Raw genomic sequence first — 24,614 nt, 5'->3', positions numbered from 1 at the left:
CCTGCACCCCTTCCCTCGTCCCTATGTGTCTCTGTGCCCCCCACCCAACCACTCCCCTGTCCTCATGTGTCTCTGTGCCCCATTCAACCACTTCCCTGTCCCCATGTAGCTCTGCACCCCCTCCCCCATCATCATGTGGCCTGCAACTCCTTCCCCCCTGTGGCCCTGCGCCTCCACTCCCATTCAGCCCCTGCCCCGGTCTGTCCTCCCCCACTAGCCCTTTTGAGCCCCTGTCTGACCTCCCAGCACCCCACGTTGTCTGTCTCCCCATAAGCCCTGTCTCCTGATCTGGCCCGCTACGAAGAAGGCTGCTCTCTCTCTTCCCTCACTGGCAGGGAGCTGCTACTGTTCTTGCGCCACAGCACCCCTTGGTGGGCAAAAGTCAGAGCTGCAGCAGCATTTCAGCAGAAGCTTTTTTCTGTGCAAAAATATAAAAATATGAGGGGCTCATTAATTATGCACGCATGCAGTAGAGCAGAATTCTCCCAGGAGTATAGTATACCATCATTTCACTTGTAAACTAAACACATTTGAGCTGGAGTCATTGAGATCCACAAAAACCCCATGGAATCCTACATCTGTCATCACTACATTTGCTAGAGTTTTAACACAGTGTACAAATTCTGCCCTCATATACATGGGCACAACTCCTGTTGATTTCAGTGAGACTTGCACCTGGGTATCTGAAGGCAGATTTTGGTCCAGTCCATGTGAAACCTATTTTATGAAGCTATTCTTCTCTATCAGGTATGTTAATAAAAATTTCAGATTGCAGATAAATGCATATTTTTTTCTTGGGACCCTTCAAACAACTCTCAGGACTTGTTGGACCTGTGAACGTGTAGATAGCTTATTTAATAAACCTGAATGACCCTGAAGTGTATTTTAAATCACTTGCCAAAATACAAGAAATTTCCCCCTTCCCATTCATAGAGATGCATTTTAGTGTTAAGGGGAGCATGGAAGGGCTTGAAAAAGAACAGATTTTGTTTGTAATGCTTAACTAAATGGATCCCCAATAAATAGTCCATTAATATCTTATCCACTGTTTTTGATGGTTAAAAAGTCTATGTTCGTGCAAAATACTTGGCATGATAAAGTTCCAAGAATGGGAATTTCAAAAATGGTGGCCAAATTCTACTCCCATTTAAGTTCCACTGCGTTAGACAAGCTCTGAGCACTTTTGAAAATCCCACCCTAATAAGAGAAATGACTTTAAGAAAACGAATAGACTTCAAAAGTAGACATGGGAGAGCAAAGACTCATGAAAATAAGCATTGAAGAAGAAATGGATATCTAACTATATAAGCCCTTCCTGTGATTGGAGGCAGACCACATCAGCCAAATTCATACATTGTGCAGGCTAGCAGTGCATTAACTACAAGGGAATTGCACCCACCTGTCAGTCTGAATTTTGACCCAAGTGTATATTGCATCACTTGTATCAGTAACCTTTTCTTAAAGGCACAGCAAATGCATGACAAAGGTCAACTGAAGGAGCAGAAGTCATTCCCTTACCTTTAACTTTCATATGTTTATTTTAAGACATGTATTTATATAAAATTGTGTTCTGCCCAATCTATCTGATGAATGACATAGAGACAGAGAATATTGTATTGGCTTGGCAAGGATCTCCATCAAGATATAACAAATGAACCCTGTGAAAGTTCCTGTATGAAATGCCATCCATCAGAATTCTTCATTGTATCCAAGGTCATTCTGTTTCCTAACTGTTATGTTTCATTTTCTTTCTTTCAGGGTTTTGAGGATCCCAAGGACAAGTAAGCAAATTTTGTCATAAATGTTTTGTGTTTCTGCATTCTTGTTGGTTTTTTCCCCCTAATTTGAAATTAGCTTATGAGACAGAGGCCCAATTTCCAACCGTGGAGATGGGAGTCCCCATATTTTTTATTCACGGATGAGGTCACAGCCTGGAGAGTGGCAGTGACATTTCCTGTAGGGGCAGCTAATCTACAGGCACCACCTCCACGGGTGTGAGGGCTAGTCCATTTCCAGTTACCTTCTGTTTTAAGCATCTCTGTTGAGAATGCTGAGAAGGAGTCTAAGCGCCAGTTGCAGAACCTGTCCTAGAGAATTATAAATGATGCTGGCACACATGGCATCCTCTTACCCAGGGCGCTTCTTGTGCAAAAGAACTTGAGCAGTAGCCACTGCTGCTATTATTATTTATTTATTTTGCTTTACCAATTAAGGAACAGTAAGGATGAGCTTCAATGGGAATGGGTTCACTATATCAGCTCAGGACAGGTGGGAGTGGGGATTATAAAGTGGGAGAGGACAGTAAGAGATCCTCCTAGCTCCAGCAGTGAAATAGATTGTTAGGATATAGATATTCAGGTCTGTCTACAAAGGCCTATACTTTAAGAATTTAGGTGTATTCTTATCATTTAGCTAGGTATAGAGGTATAGAAGAAAGAATCAAAATCACTGTCTGCCTGTTTATAGGGCCTTTTCTCACTGTGACAGTCTGAGGCCCTGTTCTTAGGCTAAGATCTTTGGCTAAGCAGCAGAGGCAGCCATAAGCTGGGAAGCGACCGCTCACATCCTTACATTCCAAACAAGTCACGTTGAAATAAGGTGCTATTGGGCTGCTATGAATACAGTACTGTCCTGATAATGCCTGTCACCTCCAAAGAAAGGGAAAAGCCTAGAAGATGTAAAAGGAAACTTAGTTTGATAGCATCCTGTCTGGCAAGAACTCACTTATCAATAGCTGGGGTGTGAAATCCTCATTTCTTTGTTGTTCTATCACTGTAGTCCCCATTTCCCTATTGTTTGTCTGTATAATCTCTGTCTGGTTCTGTGATTGTTTCTGTCTGCTGTATAATTAATTTTGTTGGGTGTAAACCAATTAAGGTGGTGGAATATAATTGGTTAGATAATCATGTTACAATATGTTAAGATTGGTTAGTTAAATTTCAGTAAAATAATTGGTTAAGGTATAGCTAAGCAGAACTCAAGTTTTACTATATAGTCTGCAGTCAATCAGGAAGTAAAGGTGGGGGGGGGGAATGGGAACAGGGACACAGGCAAGGTTCTGTGGTGTCAGAGCTGGGAAAGGGGACACTAAGGAAGGAAATTGGAATCACTGCTTGCTGGAAGTTCACCCCAATAAACATCTAATTGTTTGCACCTTTGGACTTCGGGTATTGTTACTCTCTGTTCATTCAAGAAGAACCAGGGAAGTAAGCGGGTGAAGGAATAAGCCCCCTAACACAGAGGAACCCCTGAGACAAGAGAGTTGAGGGAGAACTCTCACTGTCTTAGTGTTACACAATTGCTGCATTACAGAGGCTCCCATGTCAGCTTGTCCATCCAGCAAAGACAATATCAATGCTCAGAGCTTTAGTTGGCAGATCATTCATTTAGGGGAAGTGGAAGCTCAGATAGAAGAAACCGAGCCAGATAAGAGAGATGTAAAATGCATTTAGATTCATTCTACTGCTAGTGCCAATGAAATTACCTGTAGTGGGTAGTAATGTAGAAGAGCAGCTGGGCCAGGAAATAAGAGTTAAATTGTGTACACTTACACTGGGCTCATTTCCTAAATGGAGCAAATGAGAGAGAAATAACAGAACAGGAGCTGTATTGGGATACTTGTGAATGAGGGTTCATATACTGAGAAGTCAGTTGCACCATCTATCAGATTTATGGATACTGAAAGCTATCCTACTGTGACACCAAACAAATGGATTACTCTGTTATCCACAACAGGCAGGTCCCTACCTTATAGTTGTCGAGGACTCGAACCCCCAGACGGCACGGTTCGTTGTCTGACCGGAGAGAGACAGGCAACACCAGCAAGGTCCGAACACAAAGCTCTTTATTGAAGAGTGCACACAACAACAGAGAGCAGCCCGTCTCCAAAGAGAACCAGCAGCCTCTAAGTAAAACTCATAGGTTTTTATAGACAGTTCCGCTGTGTCATAGATTTATTCATAAAGCAGCCCACCCCTCCCCTATGTTAGTTAAAATCCTCTTTCTCTATTATGCATGCACTTCTGCCCACTTATTGTAGATAACTTTTAGCAAATCGCAATGCTTCACTAACTTTCTTATCGGTATGGGTGTCAACCAGGAGACGAGGAGTTAAGAACAGACATAACACAAAAACAAGGAGTGGAAAACAGTGCCTCCTATCTCAACGAACTGTTCCCAGAACATTTGGTACAAAAACGCAGGAATGCAGGCCTCCCCTTTTTTCTTACTCCCTGCAACTTAAACAAGTATTCCTTCATTCTACTGTCAGAGGCTTTCCCAGCAGCCTCTCTTAGCCTGACTTTGGTTAGGTTGACATAACTGCTTCATATTTAACTTTCCTCACCTGACATAGTTATAAGTCACTTTACAACATTATCCAACCCTCATAGCAGCCCTATCACGTAACAGGGTAAGTAAGAATAGTTATCCCCATTTTACAGGAAGAGTTGGGGCAGAGAGGTTGCAACTTGCCACCGGGAGATGTTGTCAGAGCCAGCATTTGAACTCTGAAGTTCTTGGCTCCCAGTTCTGTGCTAAACCCACTGGGTCATGCTTTTCAATGAATACATAAAGTCAAGCCCGCTCCATGAAAATTCATATTGAAACAGGGAGGCCTTAAGCCTGGAGAGAAGGATGTCATCAATGAATTTTGGCTTTTGTTGAAGGGAACAGCATTCCAGAGTTTTGGGCCCCTCCCTCCAGTACAAAGGGTTGTGATCAAAATCTTCAGAAGTGGCCAATGATATTAAGTGCCTCAGTTTTTGGTAGTCGAACTTAGAAACATCTTGCTTGATTTTCAGAGATGCTGAGCACCCGCAATTTTTCAGTAAAGCCAATGGGAGTTGTGGGTGCTCAGCGCCTCTGAAAATTGGGCCCCTTTAAGATCTCTCAAATTGAGACAACCAAAATCACTGGCGGCTTCTGAAAATGTTGGCCTGTGAATAAAAGACAAATTCTGTCAAGTTATTTATTCCCTGTGTTTCTTACAAACCTCTGTGACAAAAATGCTTACTCTGCTCCTTCCCCTCAACATTCCTTATCTTTTTGTTTGTTTGTTTTCAAAACATACCCAGAAGAAAATTTACATATAAAGGATGTTTTCTCTAACAATGCTGGGCCATTACGAGAAAGATATGGTAACAAGATGTTCATAATAAATTTCCAAGAAAGATGATCCTCTTTGGTTAAATTCATCTCTGGCAGCTCATTAAAATGAGTGATACTTGCTCTAAATTTTCCAGTTCACTCAGGATCATATACCAGTTTATGCCTTAAATCTTTAATTGCTTGCCTCTTTTTTTGACTATGAAGCTGGCTCTCAACAGAATTTTTTCTTGCCATTTATTCCAGTTAGTTGTCTGTCTTAAAATCTGCTGTTTTTTAAAAAAAGATTCTTCAATATCATATTAACTCTGAGATTTTACCTCTAAATTTTGAACAACCAAAATGCTATTAATAATTAAATCCTAATAATTGCATTGTTTGATCTCACTACTGACATTAACCTAAATGTTGCTCACTAAATGTCTTTGCAATGGAAGTAGAGGAAGAGGCCAGCAATGAGAAGGAGGGGTGGGGGGAAACAACCATGGATTAATTGCCAGTTGTGTTTACTAATAAAGCATCTTTATTACCAAGATATTTTTATTTATGAAATAATTTTTATTATTGCGATTAAAAGAACAAAGGAATGTTATTGGACTGTAGGTTTTTGAATGAATGAATCTAGCTATGTGGGAGCTGAATTGAATCGGTTGCCACTGCCATTTGTAAAATATCTGGTTTTAGGGTCAAATTGGCACCTCCCCTGGAAGTGACATGGCAAAATGACAAGTGGCTCAGGAAGCTCCATGAGAGTCGGAATTTCTGCTGATCTTTCCTGTGACAGAGCATAAATAGGTTGTTTCATGTCCTTTGGAGTAATGACCCTGACCCCAGTGGAGTTTCTAGGAGGAGGTGTTGCTCAATAGGAATAAAAGTTGGGGGGTGTGTGTAATTTTTTTGGAGGCGGGGGAGAGTTAAAACCCTAGCACAGTTGTGGACAACCTGCGGCCCATCAGTGTAATCCACTGGCGGACCGTGAGACAGTTTGTTTACACTGACTGTCCACAGGCACAGCTGCCTGCAGCTCCCAGTGGCCGCGGTTTGCCATTCCTGGCCAATGGGAGCTGTGGGAAGCGGCGCAGGCTGCAAGGAAGTGCTGGCCGCTGCTTCCCGCAGCTCCCATTGGCCGGGAACAGTGAACGGTGGCCACTGAGAGCTGCGGGCAGCCATGCCAATGTAAACAAACTGTCTGGAGGCCCACCAGCAGATTACCCTGATGGACGCCCGCAGGTTGCCCACCGCTGCCCTAGCAGGTCTTTCAGAGTGCCAGCTGGGTGTGCCTCCTCAAGTTTAAGCATTTTGATGCAGCTTAAATGCTTCCGAAAGCCAGAAGAATAATTCTGAAATCTGTCTGACAACAAGGGACCCAAATGTGCTGTCCTTCCCCATGGTCATACAACAGTATCAGTAAAAATTTCTACACACACCCTTCATTGCTTGAGCAGTGTAACTCTACTCTGCTTATAGGGACTACCTCCAGGGGTGAGTCTTTTCATTCCTTGGTATCTGTGGCAAGAAGTGTACTGCTAAAGGTGATGTGGCCTAATGTCCAAAAAGGAACTGCTCTGAGGCAATCAACTCAAGGCTACCAAACTGTGATGAGATAACACTTTGTGTCTTTGGCTGGCTTCAAACCGGCGACTTAGAGGTGAAATGACCCATAGACCATTACTAAGCCTGAACCAGCCAGCCACAGTCAAAAACTACCCAAAGTTTCTTCTCCTTCCTGTTTTCTCCCAGGCTGTGCTGTTAGATTGGAACTTTGAATCTAGCTGAGGCTCACTGAGATGGCAATGAGTTTTAACCTTGGATTCTTGGAGAAAATTATTGCAATTCTCATGTGATATAAAAATGGCTAAATTTAAATTGTCCAAATCTACAAATAACTAACAGGAATTTTGAATGCATTCTGTAAATAGGACTCGTAATTTCTTTGCTCTTTTTATGAGGCTAGAGAACAGGATTGTCACAACTGAGCAAAAATAAAAAATGGCTCTTCATGTACTTAAGCAGATGTGGTTTCTTTAAAACAAACATCTAGAAGTAAATTGAATTTCCTTTTCTCCAAGGGGAAATCTAAATTGCATTTCAGAAGTGGAATATATACTAGCTGATGGATTAAATAACTGTGGTGTCCAAAAATAAAAACAGTCCTTCTCCTTTCCCTGACCCTTGTTGAAATGCAAACCCTTGCTATAACAACTTTAAGGAACTGAGGCAAAGACCATTTGCATTTGCCAGACTGCCTCCCGTATGAATGCTGAGGATGTATTGTAATAACTTGTCTACTGTATATCTGTATCACTTGTCTTCTTTTGGTTGGAATTTCAATGATCAATGGTGTGTCATAAGACTGTGGGGCCTGATTATTATTATTATTTGTCAGATATGTACAGATTCTGTTGACTTAAATTGAAGTTGTGGGTATTGAGCTCTTCTGAAAATCAGGTCCAATCATGCTAAAGCTAGTGAAAAGTCTCCTTTAATTCCAGTGTTGTGGGGCATTGGCTTTTGAAACAGAAGTCCTGATTGTGTTTTGGCAGCTGCCATGAAGTTCTGAGTGGCTTTTGTGAGCATCTTACTCACACCTACAAAGATCTGTTGGCCACGGGTTTGTTACAATTCATGCTATACGTCTGCATTAGCCAGTGTTAGCCGGACAAAACCCAGAAAACTCAGCTGGCAATAAATACCATCTTTCATCCTGCCCCGTTGTGCTTTAGGTTTCATTTTTAGGAGTGTCTGAACAATGGTTTATTTCACCTAACATGGGCTGTATGTTGCCCTGGAATCAATTAGAATTGAAACTGGAATCAGGCATTACATTAGGGTCTGTCCTAATACAAGCTATATTTACCTGGGCATCATGGAAACTGAGCAGAATAACATTTCAGCTTTAGCTTTTAATTTCTGCCTCTTGTCAGTTTAAGCCAGACCATTAAAGAGACAATGTCAAGCTATAAAAATTCTGACTAAGGTTTTTCAAAAATTATTAGGGCCTTACTTTTTGGGTGCTCAACTTGAGATGCCTTAAAGGAGCCTGCTTTTCAGATTGTTGGTTTTCATCACTGTTTGAAAATTCCATTCCTGTAAGGTGGCTCTATGGTGGGCATCAGAAAACCTGTGGTATGAAAAACCCTGTGGGACTGAAAATCACTAATCATTTGAAAACCTTGGTCCATATGTTTGGAAAGTAGGATCTGACTCCACATTGCCTTGCCACCTTGTATCATCTTTTCTCTTAGCTCAAAAGTATAAAATAATATCATTTGAATAAGAAAATGGTTTGACCCAAGAACCTCGGGATGCCAGAGCTGCCAGGGCTGGCAGAGGTCCCTGAGGTTTATAGGGGTACAGAGATCCCCCTGGGTTCCCCAAAATAATGTCATGCAAGGTCTCTAATAAAAGCCTGTGTCACACTGGTCATCGTGATCATTGTGAGATGCATGTACGGAGAATATGTGAGGAGTTGTGTATATACTAAAAATTGTCATCTCTGTAGTTACAAGCAGGTCATTCAGAGGTAACATGTCTTGAGATAAACTTCTCCAGATGGGATGGGAGACACTTATCTCCAGGGTGTCTATTGTGTATTGTATATCCTACAATAGGAGTCTGTTAGCATTCTAAGGCAAATGATAGTGAAGAGCTGGCAGAGACTTGAGAAGAAAGTTAACAGGAAGGGTAAACAGCTGGGGAGGGACCCTATCTTGAGGTGACCATCAAAAGTCTGTTCTGGTATATTTGGAGGTGCAAAGAGACACTCTGGTGTCCTTCGCCTAGGAAGTAAACCGAGAGCCAGTTTGCTTCATGAAAAAGGGATCTCAACCAGGCTTGGTTGAAGATGCTGGAGAGAACTTTGGGTGAGATGAACTCCTTAAGACAGGAGGATATCTTGTTTGCAGTGATATAGTTAGTTAAGTTTAGGCTTTAGAATACATGTTGTGATGTTATTTTATATGTAACGATTTGTTCCCATCTCTCACTCTGTTTTTTATTGGAATTTCTATTCTTTCTTAAATACTTTTTTCTTTTGTTTTATAATTGTACTCAAGTGCTGTGCGTAATACAGGAGCAGTTGTCTAAGGTGAAACAGATAAACTGTGGTACGCTGTTCTTTTGGGAACAGAGGATCTGGGATTTCTGTGGGTATCCAGTGACTGCAGCTGGATACCATAGAGGAGCACTTTGAAATGACTTGGGGTGCATCTATAGTCAACTTGCAAAGCAAAGAGTCAGCTGGTAGCCCAAACAAGCATGCTTGAGTGGCTGACAGGCTGGTTGTGTTGGGGAGCTAACACCCACCTGGCATAAGAAAAACTGTCATGCTGGAGGCAGGTGGTGACGAAGCGACTCACAGCCTTGGCTGCCCCAAGAAATGTCACAAATGGAAAGTTCTGATTTGGTATCAATTTATAGTTTGCCCAGCTGTAAATAACTACACAGGAAGGACACAGTGGAGAGTCATGCCCAACACCTTTAACTGGTCCTGACAACACTGTAGATAATCAAAGCTGGAGAATTTTTCAAGTTCTGAAATTTCAAGCTGGGGCAGCGCATGGGAGATTTTGACAATTTTTGTGATTTTTTTTTCCCCACGTTTTTTGACCAACTCAGGCAATAACATACATAGCAGGAATGAAATGTAGGGGAAAAAACAGCACAATAATAATGGAGGGGAAATCCATTTGATTTTAGAGGTTGATTTATGATAAAAAGACACATTCAAGGGAAGCAAACGCCTTGATAATAGGGAAAGACAGCTATATCAAATACCTTAATTGGGTGAGGACAGGTGGATGAGGACTGGCAATGTATTGGATAGCTGATAACATTTCCCCTGGAGATTATCCAGCTAAAGTTTGTAATAAATGAGAGGTGATTAACATCCGGATGTCTCTACGGTGAACTGATGAACTCCTTTGGGCCTCTTCGCCGAAAAAGTTCAAGCTGAGTGCACTGTAAAGTTCCCATTCTCTTCCATTTTTGTGAAATCCTCAGGAACACCCAAGAAAGCATGAACCCGGAGGATGAGGTGGATGAGTTTCTGGGCCGTGCAATCGATGCCAGAAGTATTGATCGGTTACGCTCTGAGCACGTTCGCAAGTTTCTTTTAACGTTCAGGGAGCCTGACTTAGAGAAGAAGGTAAATTCCCCAATAACTACTCTCTCAAGTGAAGAAAGTCTATTGTTAGTTTTGTTTGTCCAATTTAAGCTTAAGATCTTCTTCCTACAGTTTGGAGTTACTCCGCCCCCCCCCCCCCCATTTATCACTTCAGCTCCTTTAGGGAGATCTTAACTTACGCTGTGTCCTCTAAAACCAGGTATGTGTTGAAGGAAACATTTGATAGAAATGTAACATTGGGTAGGAATGCCTGCTGAGCCATTTCTCTCTCACCGATAGCAATGGTGAACTTCAGAGTGAAATCAAGATGTTCTTGTGCCCGTTACTGATCCTTGGAGGATGTGTCGTGGGTGGCACTCAAAATTATACTCTTTTTTAACTGCACTGCTCTCTCCTACCAGTTTAGGAGAGGAAGGGTGATCTTGAGGCTAAGGAACTGGATTTAGGAAATCTGGATCTGCCACAGATATCCTGTGTGATCTGGGGCAAAGCATTTAATCTCTCTACCCTTCAATTGCCTGTAAAATGGAGAGAATACTGCTTCACAGGGATATGAGAATAAATTCATAATAAGTTTGGAGGCACTCACATACTACAATGGTGTGTACCATATAAGTGAATAAGTTATTTTACACACACACACACACACTTTAGGATAACCCTTAATAATAACAATAAAAGGTGAGCTATATTTTTAACAGGAAAAGCCACATCTATAAATTTTGTATTGGTTAGGTTAAGTTCGAGTCTGCTATTCTATCACTATGTTTAGCAATTATGTTTGTACTGCAAAAAGAGGATACAGTGATTAATCTAGTTAAAGAGTAAGAGGACTTTGCAGTAATTGCAGTATTTTTTCAATTCTGAATGGGTCACATTAGGGTTGATCAGAAGTGTAAGCATGTTATTTTCCCCATTTAATTTTATAATTTTAAGAAAACTGAATGGTTCAGATATCTCAAGGGCCTCCTTGTTTCACAGTTTAGGGATTGAGTTTGTTTGGACTAAGAATTGCAGTTCCAGCAGTACAGATGACACGTTTAGGAATTGGACACAGCTCACCTGTTACTGAGACTGATCACTAATGCGAAGGTTGTGAATTTTTGAAAACCTGTGGCAACCTCACATTTTCATTAGAACCAACTAAAAATGTGCACATATTTTTTAACACTGGCAGATACCACGAAAAACCATGTTTTCTCGCTGGGCTTGAAAGAGGGAAACAAGAAATTGGTGTTTTCACAATAATCTTTCATTTCTGGCGAAATGCAGTGACTTGTTGATGACACGGTACCTTTTAATTCATGAACAAAAAATTGCACTGGATTCTGTTCCAAAGAAAATGTGAAGGGGGAAGAACCCTTCTCAGGAGGTCTTTGTATCATATAAGTTGCACCCATCAATTCTACCTTAGCCTTTGATAGGTCCCCAGATCCCTGGAGGGCAGGTGAATTGTTCTGGAGCATCCACTGGCCTGCTCCAATTGTACTACAGTTCACAGCTGTCACTATTATTATTCGTATTGCAGCAGCGCTTGCAGACCCCAAACAGGGATCAGATGTCCATTGTACTAGACCTTGTACAGACACATAGCAAAAAGTGTATTCCCAAGAGGTTACACTCAAAGTAATGCCCCGGAGATTTTAGTTTAAACAAGAGATTCTCCTTGCGAGTGGTCCCAAAGAAGATGTGTATATAGCAGAGAGCAGTCTGGATATAATACCAAATAAACTTAGTTTAGGAGCCTTAAAAAGCTTGGGCCATGTTTAACTATTTATCCCCACTGGAGGGAGCCCCGGATGGAATGAGTCAACATCGCACAGCTATGCCCTCTGGTCCAGGTTTATCTATTTTGACAGATACGAAAGGGACAAAATATAAATTTTCTTCCCATCTGCACAGGACCTTTCCACAGCCCTGAGGTCTTTTCGGGGCCCCAAAATATAGCCCAAAGTAAGGGGGAATTTTCACACTTCTCTAAGGGGTAGTTCTGCAAGTGGTGCTTCTTGGGGAACCAGGAGGGTGCTGGCTGCTGAATGAGGGGTTTGCTTGGGCATAGAGGATGGTATTACCTATGCTTATAAAAGCCTGTTTTCTTCCTCCCAGTACTCCAAGCAAGTGGACGACAGATTTGGAGCCTATGTGGCTTGTGCCTCCCTCGTCTTCCTCTTCATCTGCTTTGTCCAAATCACAATCGTGCCCCAGTGAGTAGCTCTCTATCACTTTTTCTGCTTTCTGGCATTTTTTCCCTGTCCTTGAGGCTTCAGTGCACCAAAAGGAAGCAAAAGTCTTGAAATAATGCTTGCCTAAGTAGTGTACAATGCTTATTGTGTGCATTAATTTCTAGCTATGGTATATTATGCTTGGCATGCAAGGATTTTCATTTTGCCACCATGGTGTTTTTTTAATATTTACCTCTCATTTGAGAAGTTTGATTTAGTATATTTATAATCCCACACAAAATAAGATCACTAGAATAGAAAGGATTGTCTACTGAGGCAGTAAAGTCTTTGTAATACAGGGCTAGAGTGTGCCTATGTTGAATGCAGCTGAGCAAAGGAGGACAGGGGAATAAGCAATCCACCACAGTCCTCTTGTTCAGCCTATGTGGATCTTGGGTCTGAATACTGTTGCAAAGCTCAGCCCTGCTCTATGAACAAATGAGTGGGGAGGACAGAAAATGGGCAGAGCTGTCCAGGCATAACGGGGGAATTAACCTGCATAGTTTCAAGGGCTGCAGTCATGTATTCACCCTCTCCCAGCCAGGCAAGAGGGGTAGGAATTATGCTTCGTAGGTGTGTCAGAGATACAATGCCTTCTGGACTGGTACAGTGTATGCATGGCCCTGTGCTCAGATTAGTGCCTAATGGCACAACCTAGCCCAAAGGATCTTCTCAAAAAAAGACGATACTTCCGAATTTTTATTTCTATTATTGAAAAATGAGGAACTAAGTGTGTTTGTGTTTTTCGGAGACCATAACTGGCTCAGTAGCAATGCTTTCTCATGAATTGTGCACCTAAAAATAGGAAGTGCTCCTAAAATAATTATAAAAAGAAAAGGAGTACTTGTGGCACCTTAGAGACTAACAAATTTATTTGAGCATAAGCTTTCGTGAGCTACAGCTCACTTCATCGGATGCATTCAGTGGAAAATACAGTGGGGAGATTTATATACACAGAGAACATGAAACAATGGGTGTTATCAGACACACTGTAAGGAGAGTGATCACTTACGATGAACTAATCTTGGGGGGGGAGGAGGGACACCTTTTGTAGTGATAATCAGGGTGGGCCATTTCCAGCAGTTGACAAGAATGTCTGAGGAACAGTGGCGGGGGGGGGGGGGAATAAACATGGGGAAATAGTTTTACTTTGTGTAATGACCCATCCACTCCCAGTCTCTATTCAAGCCTAAGTTAATTGTATCCAGTTTGCAAATTAATTCCAATTCAGCAGTCTCTCGTTGGAGTCTGTTTTTGAAGTTCTTTTGTTGTAATATTGCAACTTTTAGGTCTGTAATCGATTGACCAGAGAGATTGAAGTGTTCTCCGACTGGTTTATGAATGTTATAATTCTTGACATCTGATTTGTGTCCATTTATTCTTTTACATAGAGACTGTCCAGTTTGACCAATGTACATGGGAGAGGGGCATTGCTGGCACATGATGGCATATATCACATTGGTAGATGTGCAGGTGAACGAGCCTCTGATAGTGTGGCTGATGTGATTAGGCCCTATGATGGTGTCCCCTAGCTCATCTTAAGTCATCACTCTCCTTACGGTGTGTATGATAACACCCATTGTTTCATGTTCTCTGTGTATATAAATCTCCCCACTGTATTTTCCACTGAATGCATCCGATGAAGTGAGCTGTAGCTCATGAAAGCTTATGCTCAAATAAATTTGTTAGTCTCTAAGGTCCCACAAAAAGAAAAGGAGTACTTGTGGCACCTTAGAAACTAACCAATTTATTTGAGCATAAGCTTTCGTGAGCTACAGCTCACTTCATCGGATGCATACTGTGGAAAGTGTAGAAGATCTTTTTATATACACACAAAGCATGAAAAAATACCTCCTCCCACCCCACTCTCCTGCTGGTAATAGCTTATCTAAAGTGATCACTCTCCTTACAATGTGTATGATAATCAAGTTGGGCCATTTCCAGCACAAATCCAGGTTTTCTCACACACACACATGCACACCCCCCCCACACACACACACACACTCTCCTGCTGGTCCCACAAGTACTCCTTTTCTTTTTGCGAATACAGACTAACACGGCTGCTACTCTGAAACCTAAAATAATTATAGAATCGGTCACTTTTAATCTCAAGAATAATATAATTGAAGAGTCAGAAATGCTCCAATTTATCTTCTTCCAATCGAAGAAAGCAAAAATTCATTTTAAAAAGACACAAGATAAATGTTTGTCCTTACAACTGCTTTCCCTTTCACTCACTTCACCATCCTTTACACCTTTACAGAAGAGAGACCAGGGATTGTTCATATACTGGTGGGCCACAGAAACAGTGTGATGTTTGAGGTCACTCTTTCTCCTCCCCCCAGGCAAAAGGACGATTGCCACTGCTCGAGGAATGATAGAATCAACAAAGCAGAATAGCAGCAGCAAAAATACAGTGTATAAAGAGACAGATCCATATAAGGAAATCAGAGGCTGAAAGCTGAAATTAGGTCAATCCCTGCACTTTATACATGCTTAATAATCACTAAAGCTGTTATTTTCATGGTTGCCCAGGTTCTGCAAAGGTTAACACTTTAGATCAGCTGACTTGACACTGCTGCCTTGAATTCATACCTTTGTGAGAGAAGCCCTTTTAAAAGGGTTTGGTTTGCCCACCAAGGTCACTAAGCAGCTACCGGACTATTTAATTAGAGCTAATTTAACATTTTAAAAAAGGGATGACAAAAAATGTCTGGGTCCTTGGCCGTCCTGTTGGCTGGCTCTCTTTGTTCTGTATTACTCAAGAAAATCGAAACAGCTTCATTATGATGTGGCATATGCTATTTGCCTGCCAGTCTTCTCTTATGGGCAGAAATATTTGATGTTTTGAAACTTTATTTCCAGGTGTTTTAGAGACTCCCATAATCTTGAGCACTTTTAGCTTTCCTCAGAAGAATCCACAGGCAGGATACTGGACCTTATAGGAAATTAGTCTAAGCTGTATGGCAAAACCTACTGGGCTTGACATTTCAGACCCCAGAATGCATTTACGTGCATGCCCAAATCTGCATACACGCTTTTTCTAGTATGAAAACCCACGTGTAGGAAAGTCAATGAGATTTAGGATGCTAGATGCCCAAATCCTTTGAAAATGGGACTAGGGTGCTTTTGAAAATTTTACTCTGTGCTTCAGTTTCCTGTCTGCAAAATGAGTATAACACCACTTCCCCATCTCACAGGAGTGTTGTAAGAACAAATATATTACCGATTGTAAGGTGCTCAGATACTACGGTAATGGAGAACATATAACTGCCATAGATCAATACATAAGCATTATTTTTCCATATATTTTAATCCTAGCTAACTGGCAAGACTGACTGGAAGCGGTGTGGATTACCATAATAACATACCATCTCCAGAGACCCAAACTCATATCTGAGTTGGGTTACAAGTGAACCTGAATTTGGTGGTTCTAAGGTGCTGTACCAGTCTGTAGTGGTCATTTGTCCACATAGTAGAAATATAGTATAAATGGATGATATCTTCTTAGGAAAGGCCTAGAATAGCAGAGGAGTTGGAGGTCAGTGGTCAAGTGCATTGGCTGAGCTATGTAGAAGAGGACTCATTTGCCAGCACCATCAATCACCTTGCTTTCACAACCATTAAATTCATCCCAAAATTAGAACCCAAAACACAAACTCCTGCTAGTTGCGCATATATATATATATATATATAAAATATTGCAGGCAAGTACTGGTAAAAATAGGGTAATACCCCTATTGCATGATAATTGTTAAATTCTCCACCATCCTGTGGATAACTTAGCATGTCTGTAGGCCGATTTGGTTTCTAGAGTAAACAAAGTTTCATGATTCATCTTTGGACCAGATATATATTTCCATCACATTTTTTATTCGTTTTTCTAATATTCTTAATTGCATGATTGTTGTCTTTACTGATGACAGCAATTAACAAGCAGCTGCATTCACATGTATGTGTGTCGCAATCAAATGCTTTCATGAAATATCAGCAGAATCTGAAACATTAGACAAAATAGCAATGATCATTTGTGATAATAAAGAGGAATTGCCTTAATGAATGCCTTTTGAATGAATTAGCAAAGACGGTTACCTCTGTCATGGCAGAACATGGAAACCAGCTGGCTTTGATGTGTTTGGTCTTAATGTCACTGTGCAAGATAACCTCATTGATTATTTAAAGTGTTGGGATGGGAGGGGACCCGTCTCTTTTGTACTGAGACCAGAAACTTTCAAAATGTTATCAAATAATTGCACAATCAAAACAAAATTGTATACCACAAAGCTGGCTTGGAAATCCTGTTTTCACTGAAAGGAAGAGTGTAAGAAGATGGGGCACAATGCAGACTCCCAGCACTGCTGCTTTATTCACGAGTGCTCTGGTGCCCTCTTAGCCATCTTTGTTCTTGAGCTTAGGCGGGAAGACCGCAAAAGTGGTAGGGCAGAGATTCTCTGCATGAGAAACCAGGATAGGTTTGGGCATCTTCATGACCTTGTTGGATGTGGGCTATTTCTCTGTATTTTCCTTCTTAGCCAATACAAGGTTCCTGAGTCCTTCACAGAGGATGCAAATGAAAGGATGGGGATGGACTCATAAGTGTGACATGAAATATGTCTCCCCAACGTATTTCATGTGCACTTGGCTGCAGAGGCCTCAATTCTAAAGCGCAGCAAGTTTCTCTTCCAGGGCATCTGATATCCATTGCCAGCTGGGGGTGGCCCACTGTAACAAATTATTTTCTCATCTCTTCTAGCACATGAAACATTTCTTAGTCTCTCTGCTGTCACCCGAGCAATTTAAAGGGAACAGGGAATCTCCTTATTCAACGCATCGCCTACTGCCATCCTAGCCAGGGAGAAAGCCCACACCATATGTCATAGTTTGTACAGATGTACTAAGGCTAAAAGCGGAGCGGTAACTGTTCTGTATGGTGTAAATCTTTAAAAATCCCTTTCTGGTTTCAGCTCTACATTTATGTTGGGTTTTTACCTGACCAGTTTCTTGATCCTGACCACAGTGGTGTTTGTTTCGGTCATTTACTCCTGCGTAAAGGTGAGTAATGAGACTTCTCTATACTGTCCTTTGCTGACCCTACTAGCATAGCCAGTCTGTTTCTTAAGCTAATATATAACATTCTTGTATTTCATTAGCTGTCCTTCCCCCACCATTCCCCATAGGTAGATGCACGTACATACTACCATGATAAGGGTTATAGAAGAAACCTTAGATAAGAGAATGAGCTGAGGTCATGTTGTGCTCAGATTGGCATAGTTTTCCACAGTTAGAAGTAATCAGCCGCTCCCCTTGTGGATCTGCATATCTATGAAGTCCCCTGCAGGCACTCTCATTTTGACTTTAAAAGAACAAAGTTCCCAATGTGGAAACAAGAACATTGACCCTGTGCTTCCTCCCCTTAAACTTCCTGCAGAGCCGGCTGTGTATTGTCCCCTGTGGCACACGCTTGGTTTGGTAGGCAGATAATCAGAAGAAGGGTAACATTAAGGAAATATGCCTTGAAGGGAAATAAAAGCATGAACATTTAGAGCTTTCTCAGCCTGTCTCAGATGAGCATAAGCAGTAATCAGCCAGTGATCTCCTTTTTGTATCTGGTGGTTGATAAGCAAAGAAGGATGGTAGTAAAACAAGAGTTAAGTATGCTTAGCCTTCCATAGTAAAACTTTCTTCTGTGCTTTTGGGAAGGCAGTGAGTTGGTGCTAGAGTATTTGGTCTGATGGTCTGTTGTGTCTGATGTTTTGTGGATTCTCCCATGTTGAAAGCCTGTGAAAGTTCAGATCTAGACTTCAGGGAACCACACATCATGGCTCAGACCCAACTCTGCTCCTCACGGGCTAAAATGAAATAGCTCAATAGCCCTTTTTTTTCTTGAAAAGAAACAATCTGCCTGACACAGTCCACTACCTGATATCTGCAGCTCTTTACTTCTGGATGCTGTTGGTGGTTCCGGTGTACGGAAGGCACTCGTGGCAGATTTTATTGTTAAAAGTTAGACTTAGGCTTTTCCTTTAATATGGGCTATGAAATATTCCCAGTGAAACTCCAGAAGCGCTAAGCTATGTTAAAACTCAGAACTTAGGGTAGCTCTCTGACAAGTTCCCAAAGGTTGCCTTCGGAGGGAACCTTCCTCAGAAAAGGGCTGTTCTCTTTGACCACCCTGGTTTATGGTTTATTTGGGGCCAATCATCCTTTCTCAGTGGATGATGCCATTTACAAGCTCAAGAGAACAATCTTAACAGGCACACAGGTCCCTCTGACCCAGGAGATGGTGTCCAGATGCCTTGTTAAACTTTATATGTCTCCATTTTAAACCCATAGCCTGCACTGCCTATCTCTGACTGTCATTACTGGGTATGCAATGCTTTTGTGATTAATGATACAGTGTGGGCCAATCCAGAAAGCGTCTTGTTACAGCCACAGTGAACCCAATGTAGATCAACACTATGACATAATGGCACCAGGCAGCAACACTCAATCACATTGCATAGCCAGCTAGAGTCTGTGCTGGAGGGGTTGGGTGCTGCAGTGCACAGCTCTTTTTGGACTTGTGTCATAGGACAAATGTTGTTGCAGCATCATCTCTGCTGAGCCCAGGCTTGTGGCATTTGAATCTGGCTGACACCAAACAAGGCAGACTTGGACAGACATGGATATTTTCCTCCTGTTGGCTTGTATGGGCTTATATTATTTTCATATACTGACAGCAGCACTAGGTTTTTGGATGTCAAAACTTTTTTTTTATGAGTGACCTGAATGAAGAATGAGTTTATAATACACAAAGGATTTCTCTGTGTCTCCATGACCCTGGAAGGCTGTTCTGTTTTGTTTTCCGTGCCTTGACCTCCCAAGTTCCCATTTAGGAGATCTGTCTAATGATGGCTGCAGCTGCTGTTTTTAAGATGTCCCTCCCTCAGATGATCAGCCTGAGCTACAAAACCTCCCACGCCCCCTGGGAATGCAGGTGGCCAAACGCAAAAAGGCAAGCCAATGAGGGCAGAAATGAGGAATTACTGTGAACTGCCTGATATTTCTAAGAAGTGGTTGTTTATAACATTACAGATGTGCACCGTACTCTGCAAAACAGAGTGAGATGTATCCTACCCCACAGAACTTACAGAGAATGAGTGGGTCTGGATGCTGTTTTTCCCACTTCTTCCTTCCTTTTCTGGATTCTGAGGGGCCACCAGAGGATATTACATGACAGGCTGCCCTGTGAAAGATCTACTGAACAGTTCCTGGTGGCTGGTTTTATTAAAGAGAAACCCAAGCATGTGGCTTCTCAGCACCAGTGAATTTTTGATTTCGTCACCATTTAGTGCCCAGATGCACAAAAGCCTCCCCGATTAGTACACCAGATTATAAACATAACTAATGGGTTGTGGGCTGGCTGCTGGCAGCCTACGCCCCTGTTGCAAATATGGTCTTGTCAATGTCTGCAGTGAAAAGACATCACATAGCAGAGGTGGACTTTTGATGTCAGCAGCTTCTAGCGATCAATTACTGAAAGATTGAGGGGTGAATGTTCAGGTTAGTTTTTATTACTTGACTAGTTAGTCCATCCCAAAAGAGGATTCTATTGGGTATCCTCTGACCACTAGCTGGAGAAATGTGCTGGCGCTTTGGTTATCCTGAGAGAAGTGGTGGTGAAACCAATGGTGGGAATATTGAAGAGGAGCGGGAGTTGCTGTGGTGTTGTCAAGCACTTGCCTGTGACAATGCCACCTAAATACCAACCAAAGCAACCTCCATCCTCCAGTCCCAGTCTCTGGTTCTTGAGAAGGGTACAGTACGTACAATCTGATAGTGACTCAAGAATCCAGTCAGTGTAGTGGTGGTTACGGGAGCACTGCACCTGTTTGACAGCAAGATTATCCGTGCTAATGAATTACTCTGTCCCTAAGAAAGACGAGTAAAAACAATCAAACACCAGGTGGTCGAACACCAGGGCATCACTGCAGATCGTTATAGAGGACATTAGTGCTGAGAGTAGATTGGTGGAGGGATTCGTTAGCAAGCCACAATGCAGTTAAGAAACTATCTTTCATGTCTGTCCTGTTCTTTAATAAAAATACTGCTGCTTAGCACATATGTGGCACTTTACATTTTCAAAGCATTGTACAAACAGCAACAAATTAACCATCTTCTCTTTTTTCACCCCTAATATTTGTTTGGTTTTTGCTATAATACCAGCTTGTTGTTAAAGTATGTGAGGAAAAGACAGTCAGCTGCTGTTGTGTTGAGGGCTATATAACTAATTGGACAGATAGATGTAGTCTGGGGGTTTTGTGTTAAGATATAAAGCTTCCTAGCTCGCTTTGGGGCTTCTCTGCTGGGTCAGGTTCATTTTGATAGCAGGACTAATGTTTTTTTCTGTGCCTGGACTCAGAATGGGAGGGCATGTGTGTTATGTGCCATCAGTTCCATACAGGAAGTGTGGGAAAACCAGCATTTGTGGCATTCCTGCTTGGAATATCAAACTGATGGAGCCCAAGCATAATTTATGTCTATTTGCGCTACTGTTAGATGGTAAATGGTCCACTTTTTCCCCCGCTTATCTTTTTACAGTTTCCATTTGAGATTTCCTTCCCCTTTTTTTGGCCTCTCTATATCTGGCATTGACGATCGCTAGCAGGCGCTTTCAGGACAACTTGATTTTGTTTTATTTTTTGCTGTCATCATTATCTCCCACTATAAAATTCTCCATGGGAGTTGATCCTGGAATTGCCAGTCTAGCTAACATAGGTTTCCAAATTCCTTCAGCTGCAATAAACGGAGGACTCTTTACGCTCCTGGCTTTGCTATTCTGAGAAGGCTTGGCAACTGAGGTCCGATGGTGCCTTCCCATTTAAAATCTAGTTTCTGCAAGGTCATGGGAAACACTATCTCTTCTTAAATACACTGCTGACTGACATCTGTTTTGCTACTGATTCAACAAGTTAACATTTCTTCTGAAAACCCATAAATTGTACTGCACTCACCGCTCTGTGGAGTTCAACTTCTTGGACATTGCTGGACATGAATGTGAGACAGAGTGCAAACTACATCTTCCTGAGTTAATTTGATCTGGAAATCACAACTTATATACTAACTTTCACATACCCATTTCTTGGCTTCCCCCTCCCAAAGTGGCCAGAAAATTTAAAAGCATATTTTCAAATCTGTGATCTTTCCTTTTTGAAACAGTTAGTGAATTGAAAACTGTACTTTGGTTTTATAGACTGATAAAACACTAAATAATAAACCAAACAGATGGATTTACAGCCCTGAACTATTCTTATGTGTTTGTTTTGCTACTTTTAATAGCACATGAGTGACTGTTACTAGACTGCTGCTCTATAGAGGCTTTTGCAAAGGAAACATTGTCCAGTGGCTAGAGCACAGGATGGGATGTTAGGAGATCTAGGTTGTATTCCCAGTTCTGTCAGAGATCTCAACCACGTTGCAACCTCTCTGTGCCTCAGTTTCTTCATCTGTAAAATGGGGATAGTAATTTACCTATCTTATGGAGTGTGTTAGGAACTAAATTCATTATTGTTTGTAAAGCATAATTGCCTCAGAGGTGCTAGATTGCTATGGCATTACAATATCGTGTATCCATTGGGTGGCTTCTCTCTTTGTTTTTCTGTTCCATTTTTTCTAGGATGTACTTGTTTGTTGACACAATCTGTTCCCCAATTTACAGAGTAATGAGAACCAATATTTGTACCAGGAAGCATGTTTGTTAACGGAGTTTAGTTTGTTTGACTGTTGTTACCAAAATATCTTGCTCATTTTCTCAGGATTGGTTAGAGGTCAGTCCTATATAGGGTGGACTGTAGACATTATAGTCTTGTGCCCTGAGAACAAGACTGGAGGTTAGGAAGAACTATTGAGTTCTAATCCAGGCTCTGCCACTGTTTCCTGAACAGATCTGAGCTAGTCCCTTCACCAGCGCTGTCCCTACCCATATGCAAACTACGCAGCTGCGTAGGGCACCAGGAAATTTGGGGCACCAAATTGCCCCAAATTTCTTGGTGCCCTACGCAGCTGCATGCTGCTCCACAGGGGGGCTGCGTAGGGCACCACAGTCTATAGGGATGGCCCTGCCCTTCACCTTTACAAGCCGTATTCATTCTTGGGATAACTCCTTGCATTATCTCAGTTTCCCTATCTTTCAAGTGAGAATAATGCTTATCTGGAGTCCTTTAAAGAGGTGTTGTAAGGATTATTTATTTAGCATTTGTACATCACTTTGAAGTGCTAATGATTAGTCTGTTCTACTTGTTAAAAATATTAGTTGCTATGGCACTATTGCTTAGTAGCTCCTGCAATAGAGAAAATGGGAAATCCACTCTGCTGCTCTTAATTCCCTTGTTTCTTCCTTCATGATTTTCCTTCTCTTTTCCCAGAAGTGTATTTTGCAGATGTGGCTGCTTTTTTCCAATTTAACTTTTTAGAAACTCAAATCTGCTGATTGTAGCTGAATATCGAAACTCTGTTTAATAAAAAAAAAAAAGCACCCTCATTAGAAGTCTAGCTGCTAAAGTAGAATTCATGGTGTCTGCTTCTTCTTTTACTGAATAGTGGTGTAAATCAGGAATAGCTTCTCTGAAGTCAATGGAATTACCCCAGTGTATAAGTAGTGTGAGAGGAGAGTCAGGTCTGTGGGTCTTAGATGTGCGTTAGAGGTGTTTCTAAAGACGGTGTGAGAGTAAAGTGATGCCATAAATTACATTTAGTCACAATTTTCTCAGTGTTATCATGACCACTAGAGTTCAAGGGCCATTTTGTATGCTTGATCTTCATATACATCTCCGATTGATATCAGTTGGTATTGCATCATCAGATCAAAAAATGATATAGTCCTCTGCAATGAGGTTTTGTATGCCACATTATCCAGGAACCACATTTCTGAAAAGCATGTGGGGCAAGTAGCCATTTCAGAGAGCTTGTAATGGATGATTGACTGACTGTTGGTGCAAGATCTGAATGTTTGAATTTAAAGTTAATTTAACAAAATTGTCAAATCTTACAAATGAACTGAAATTTCAAAAGTCAACTCTTGGGGTCTCGATTTATTTTTTTTTTAAAAGAAATCAACTCCAAAATTACATGCCAGCACACCAGCAATTGAACCAGAGATGTCTAGCGCTGAACACAAAAGCCCAGATTTTTAAAGATGTTTAGATATTGCAACACCTAACTGATTTAGGAGCCTAAATCTCATTTTCAAATGGAATTTAGGAGCCAAAATTCCATTGACTGTTGAAAATACAGACGTCTGTTGCAATACCTCTTTAGACTTAGGCATGTGGGCTTACCTTCCTGCTTGCCTAAGGGCTGGTCTACACTGGGAACTTACCTGGGCATAGCTGCATCTCTCAGGAGTATGAAAAATCCCACATCCCTGAGACACGGAGCTATTTGGACTTAATCTCCAGTCTAGACAGCGCTAGGTCACGGAATAATTCTTTTATTGATCTAGCTACTGCATCTTCGGGATGGTGGATTACCTAATCCGATGGGAGAACCTCTCCCATTGGCATAGGTAGTGTCTACACAGCGGTGCAGCTGCAGGGCTGCTGTAGCGTTTCAAGTGTAGACAAGCCCTAAGTTTCTTGTAGGAGCAGCTGGGTGGTGCAGACAGGACATCTTTTGATGGTGGCTCATCTCTAGGTGCCAAGAATTGCTATATTAACAGTTTTTGTTTCCAAAAAGAATACTTTACAAAAATTAACTCCAAGAAGATTGCAAGAATCTGAATAATTTGTAACCTTTTCTGGGATTTAGTCATTCAGTGTGAATGTGTCAGAATGCCAAGCCCTCCCAGTCCAAGTCCCCTCCTCTCACAGACACATACCCTGTCCCCCCAAGGAGACAGAGAAACTGTTTTGAGCCGGAAGCTGGTGAAGTCAGCATTTTAAAATGGTTAGCAGCATTGCAGATTCTCTCTCCCTTTGTAATAGTCACCAGCTAATAATTATGTTGTAGGATTGCTGTGTGGGAAGCAGTATACTGGCAAAATGTTGTACCTCTGAAAATGTAAGAATGAAGGGTAAAAGGGAAAAGCAGGACTTTTAATTAGTCATAGATAAATTGCAGTGCGGTGTCATTGTGCTGCTTGCTTCTAGTGTCTCTAAAAATACCCTCTAGTCTAGTGGCTTTGC

The 24,614-nt window shown here is 41.6% G+C and overlaps 1 protein-coding gene across 2 annotated transcripts in view; it reads left to right on the top strand.

Moving 5' to 3' along the window:
- The window catches only part of ADCY5 (adenylate cyclase 5), a 334,120-nt gene that overhangs the window by 280,539 nt on the left and 28,967 nt on the right, over positions 1-24,614 (top strand). For both annotated transcript variants that reach the window (XM_084643409.1, XM_084643408.1), the window contains 4 exons: positions 1,759-1,781; positions 10,108-10,252; positions 12,338-12,435; positions 17,418-17,505. In XM_084643409.1, the coding sequence (XP_084499535.1) occupies positions 1,759-1,781; positions 10,108-10,252; positions 12,338-12,435; positions 17,418-17,505 (354 nt within the window). The remainder of the gene's footprint in view (positions 1-1,758; positions 1,782-10,107; positions 10,253-12,337; positions 12,436-17,417; positions 17,506-24,614) is intronic.

The sequence above is a fragment of the Lepidochelys olivacea genome, assembly GCF_965140295.1.
Source record: "Lepidochelys olivacea isolate rLepOli2 genome assembly, chromosome: 11".
Taxonomy (NCBI): Eukaryota; Metazoa; Chordata; order Testudines; family Cheloniidae; genus Lepidochelys; species Lepidochelys olivacea.
This window is presented reverse-complemented; position numbering and strand designations above follow the sequence as displayed.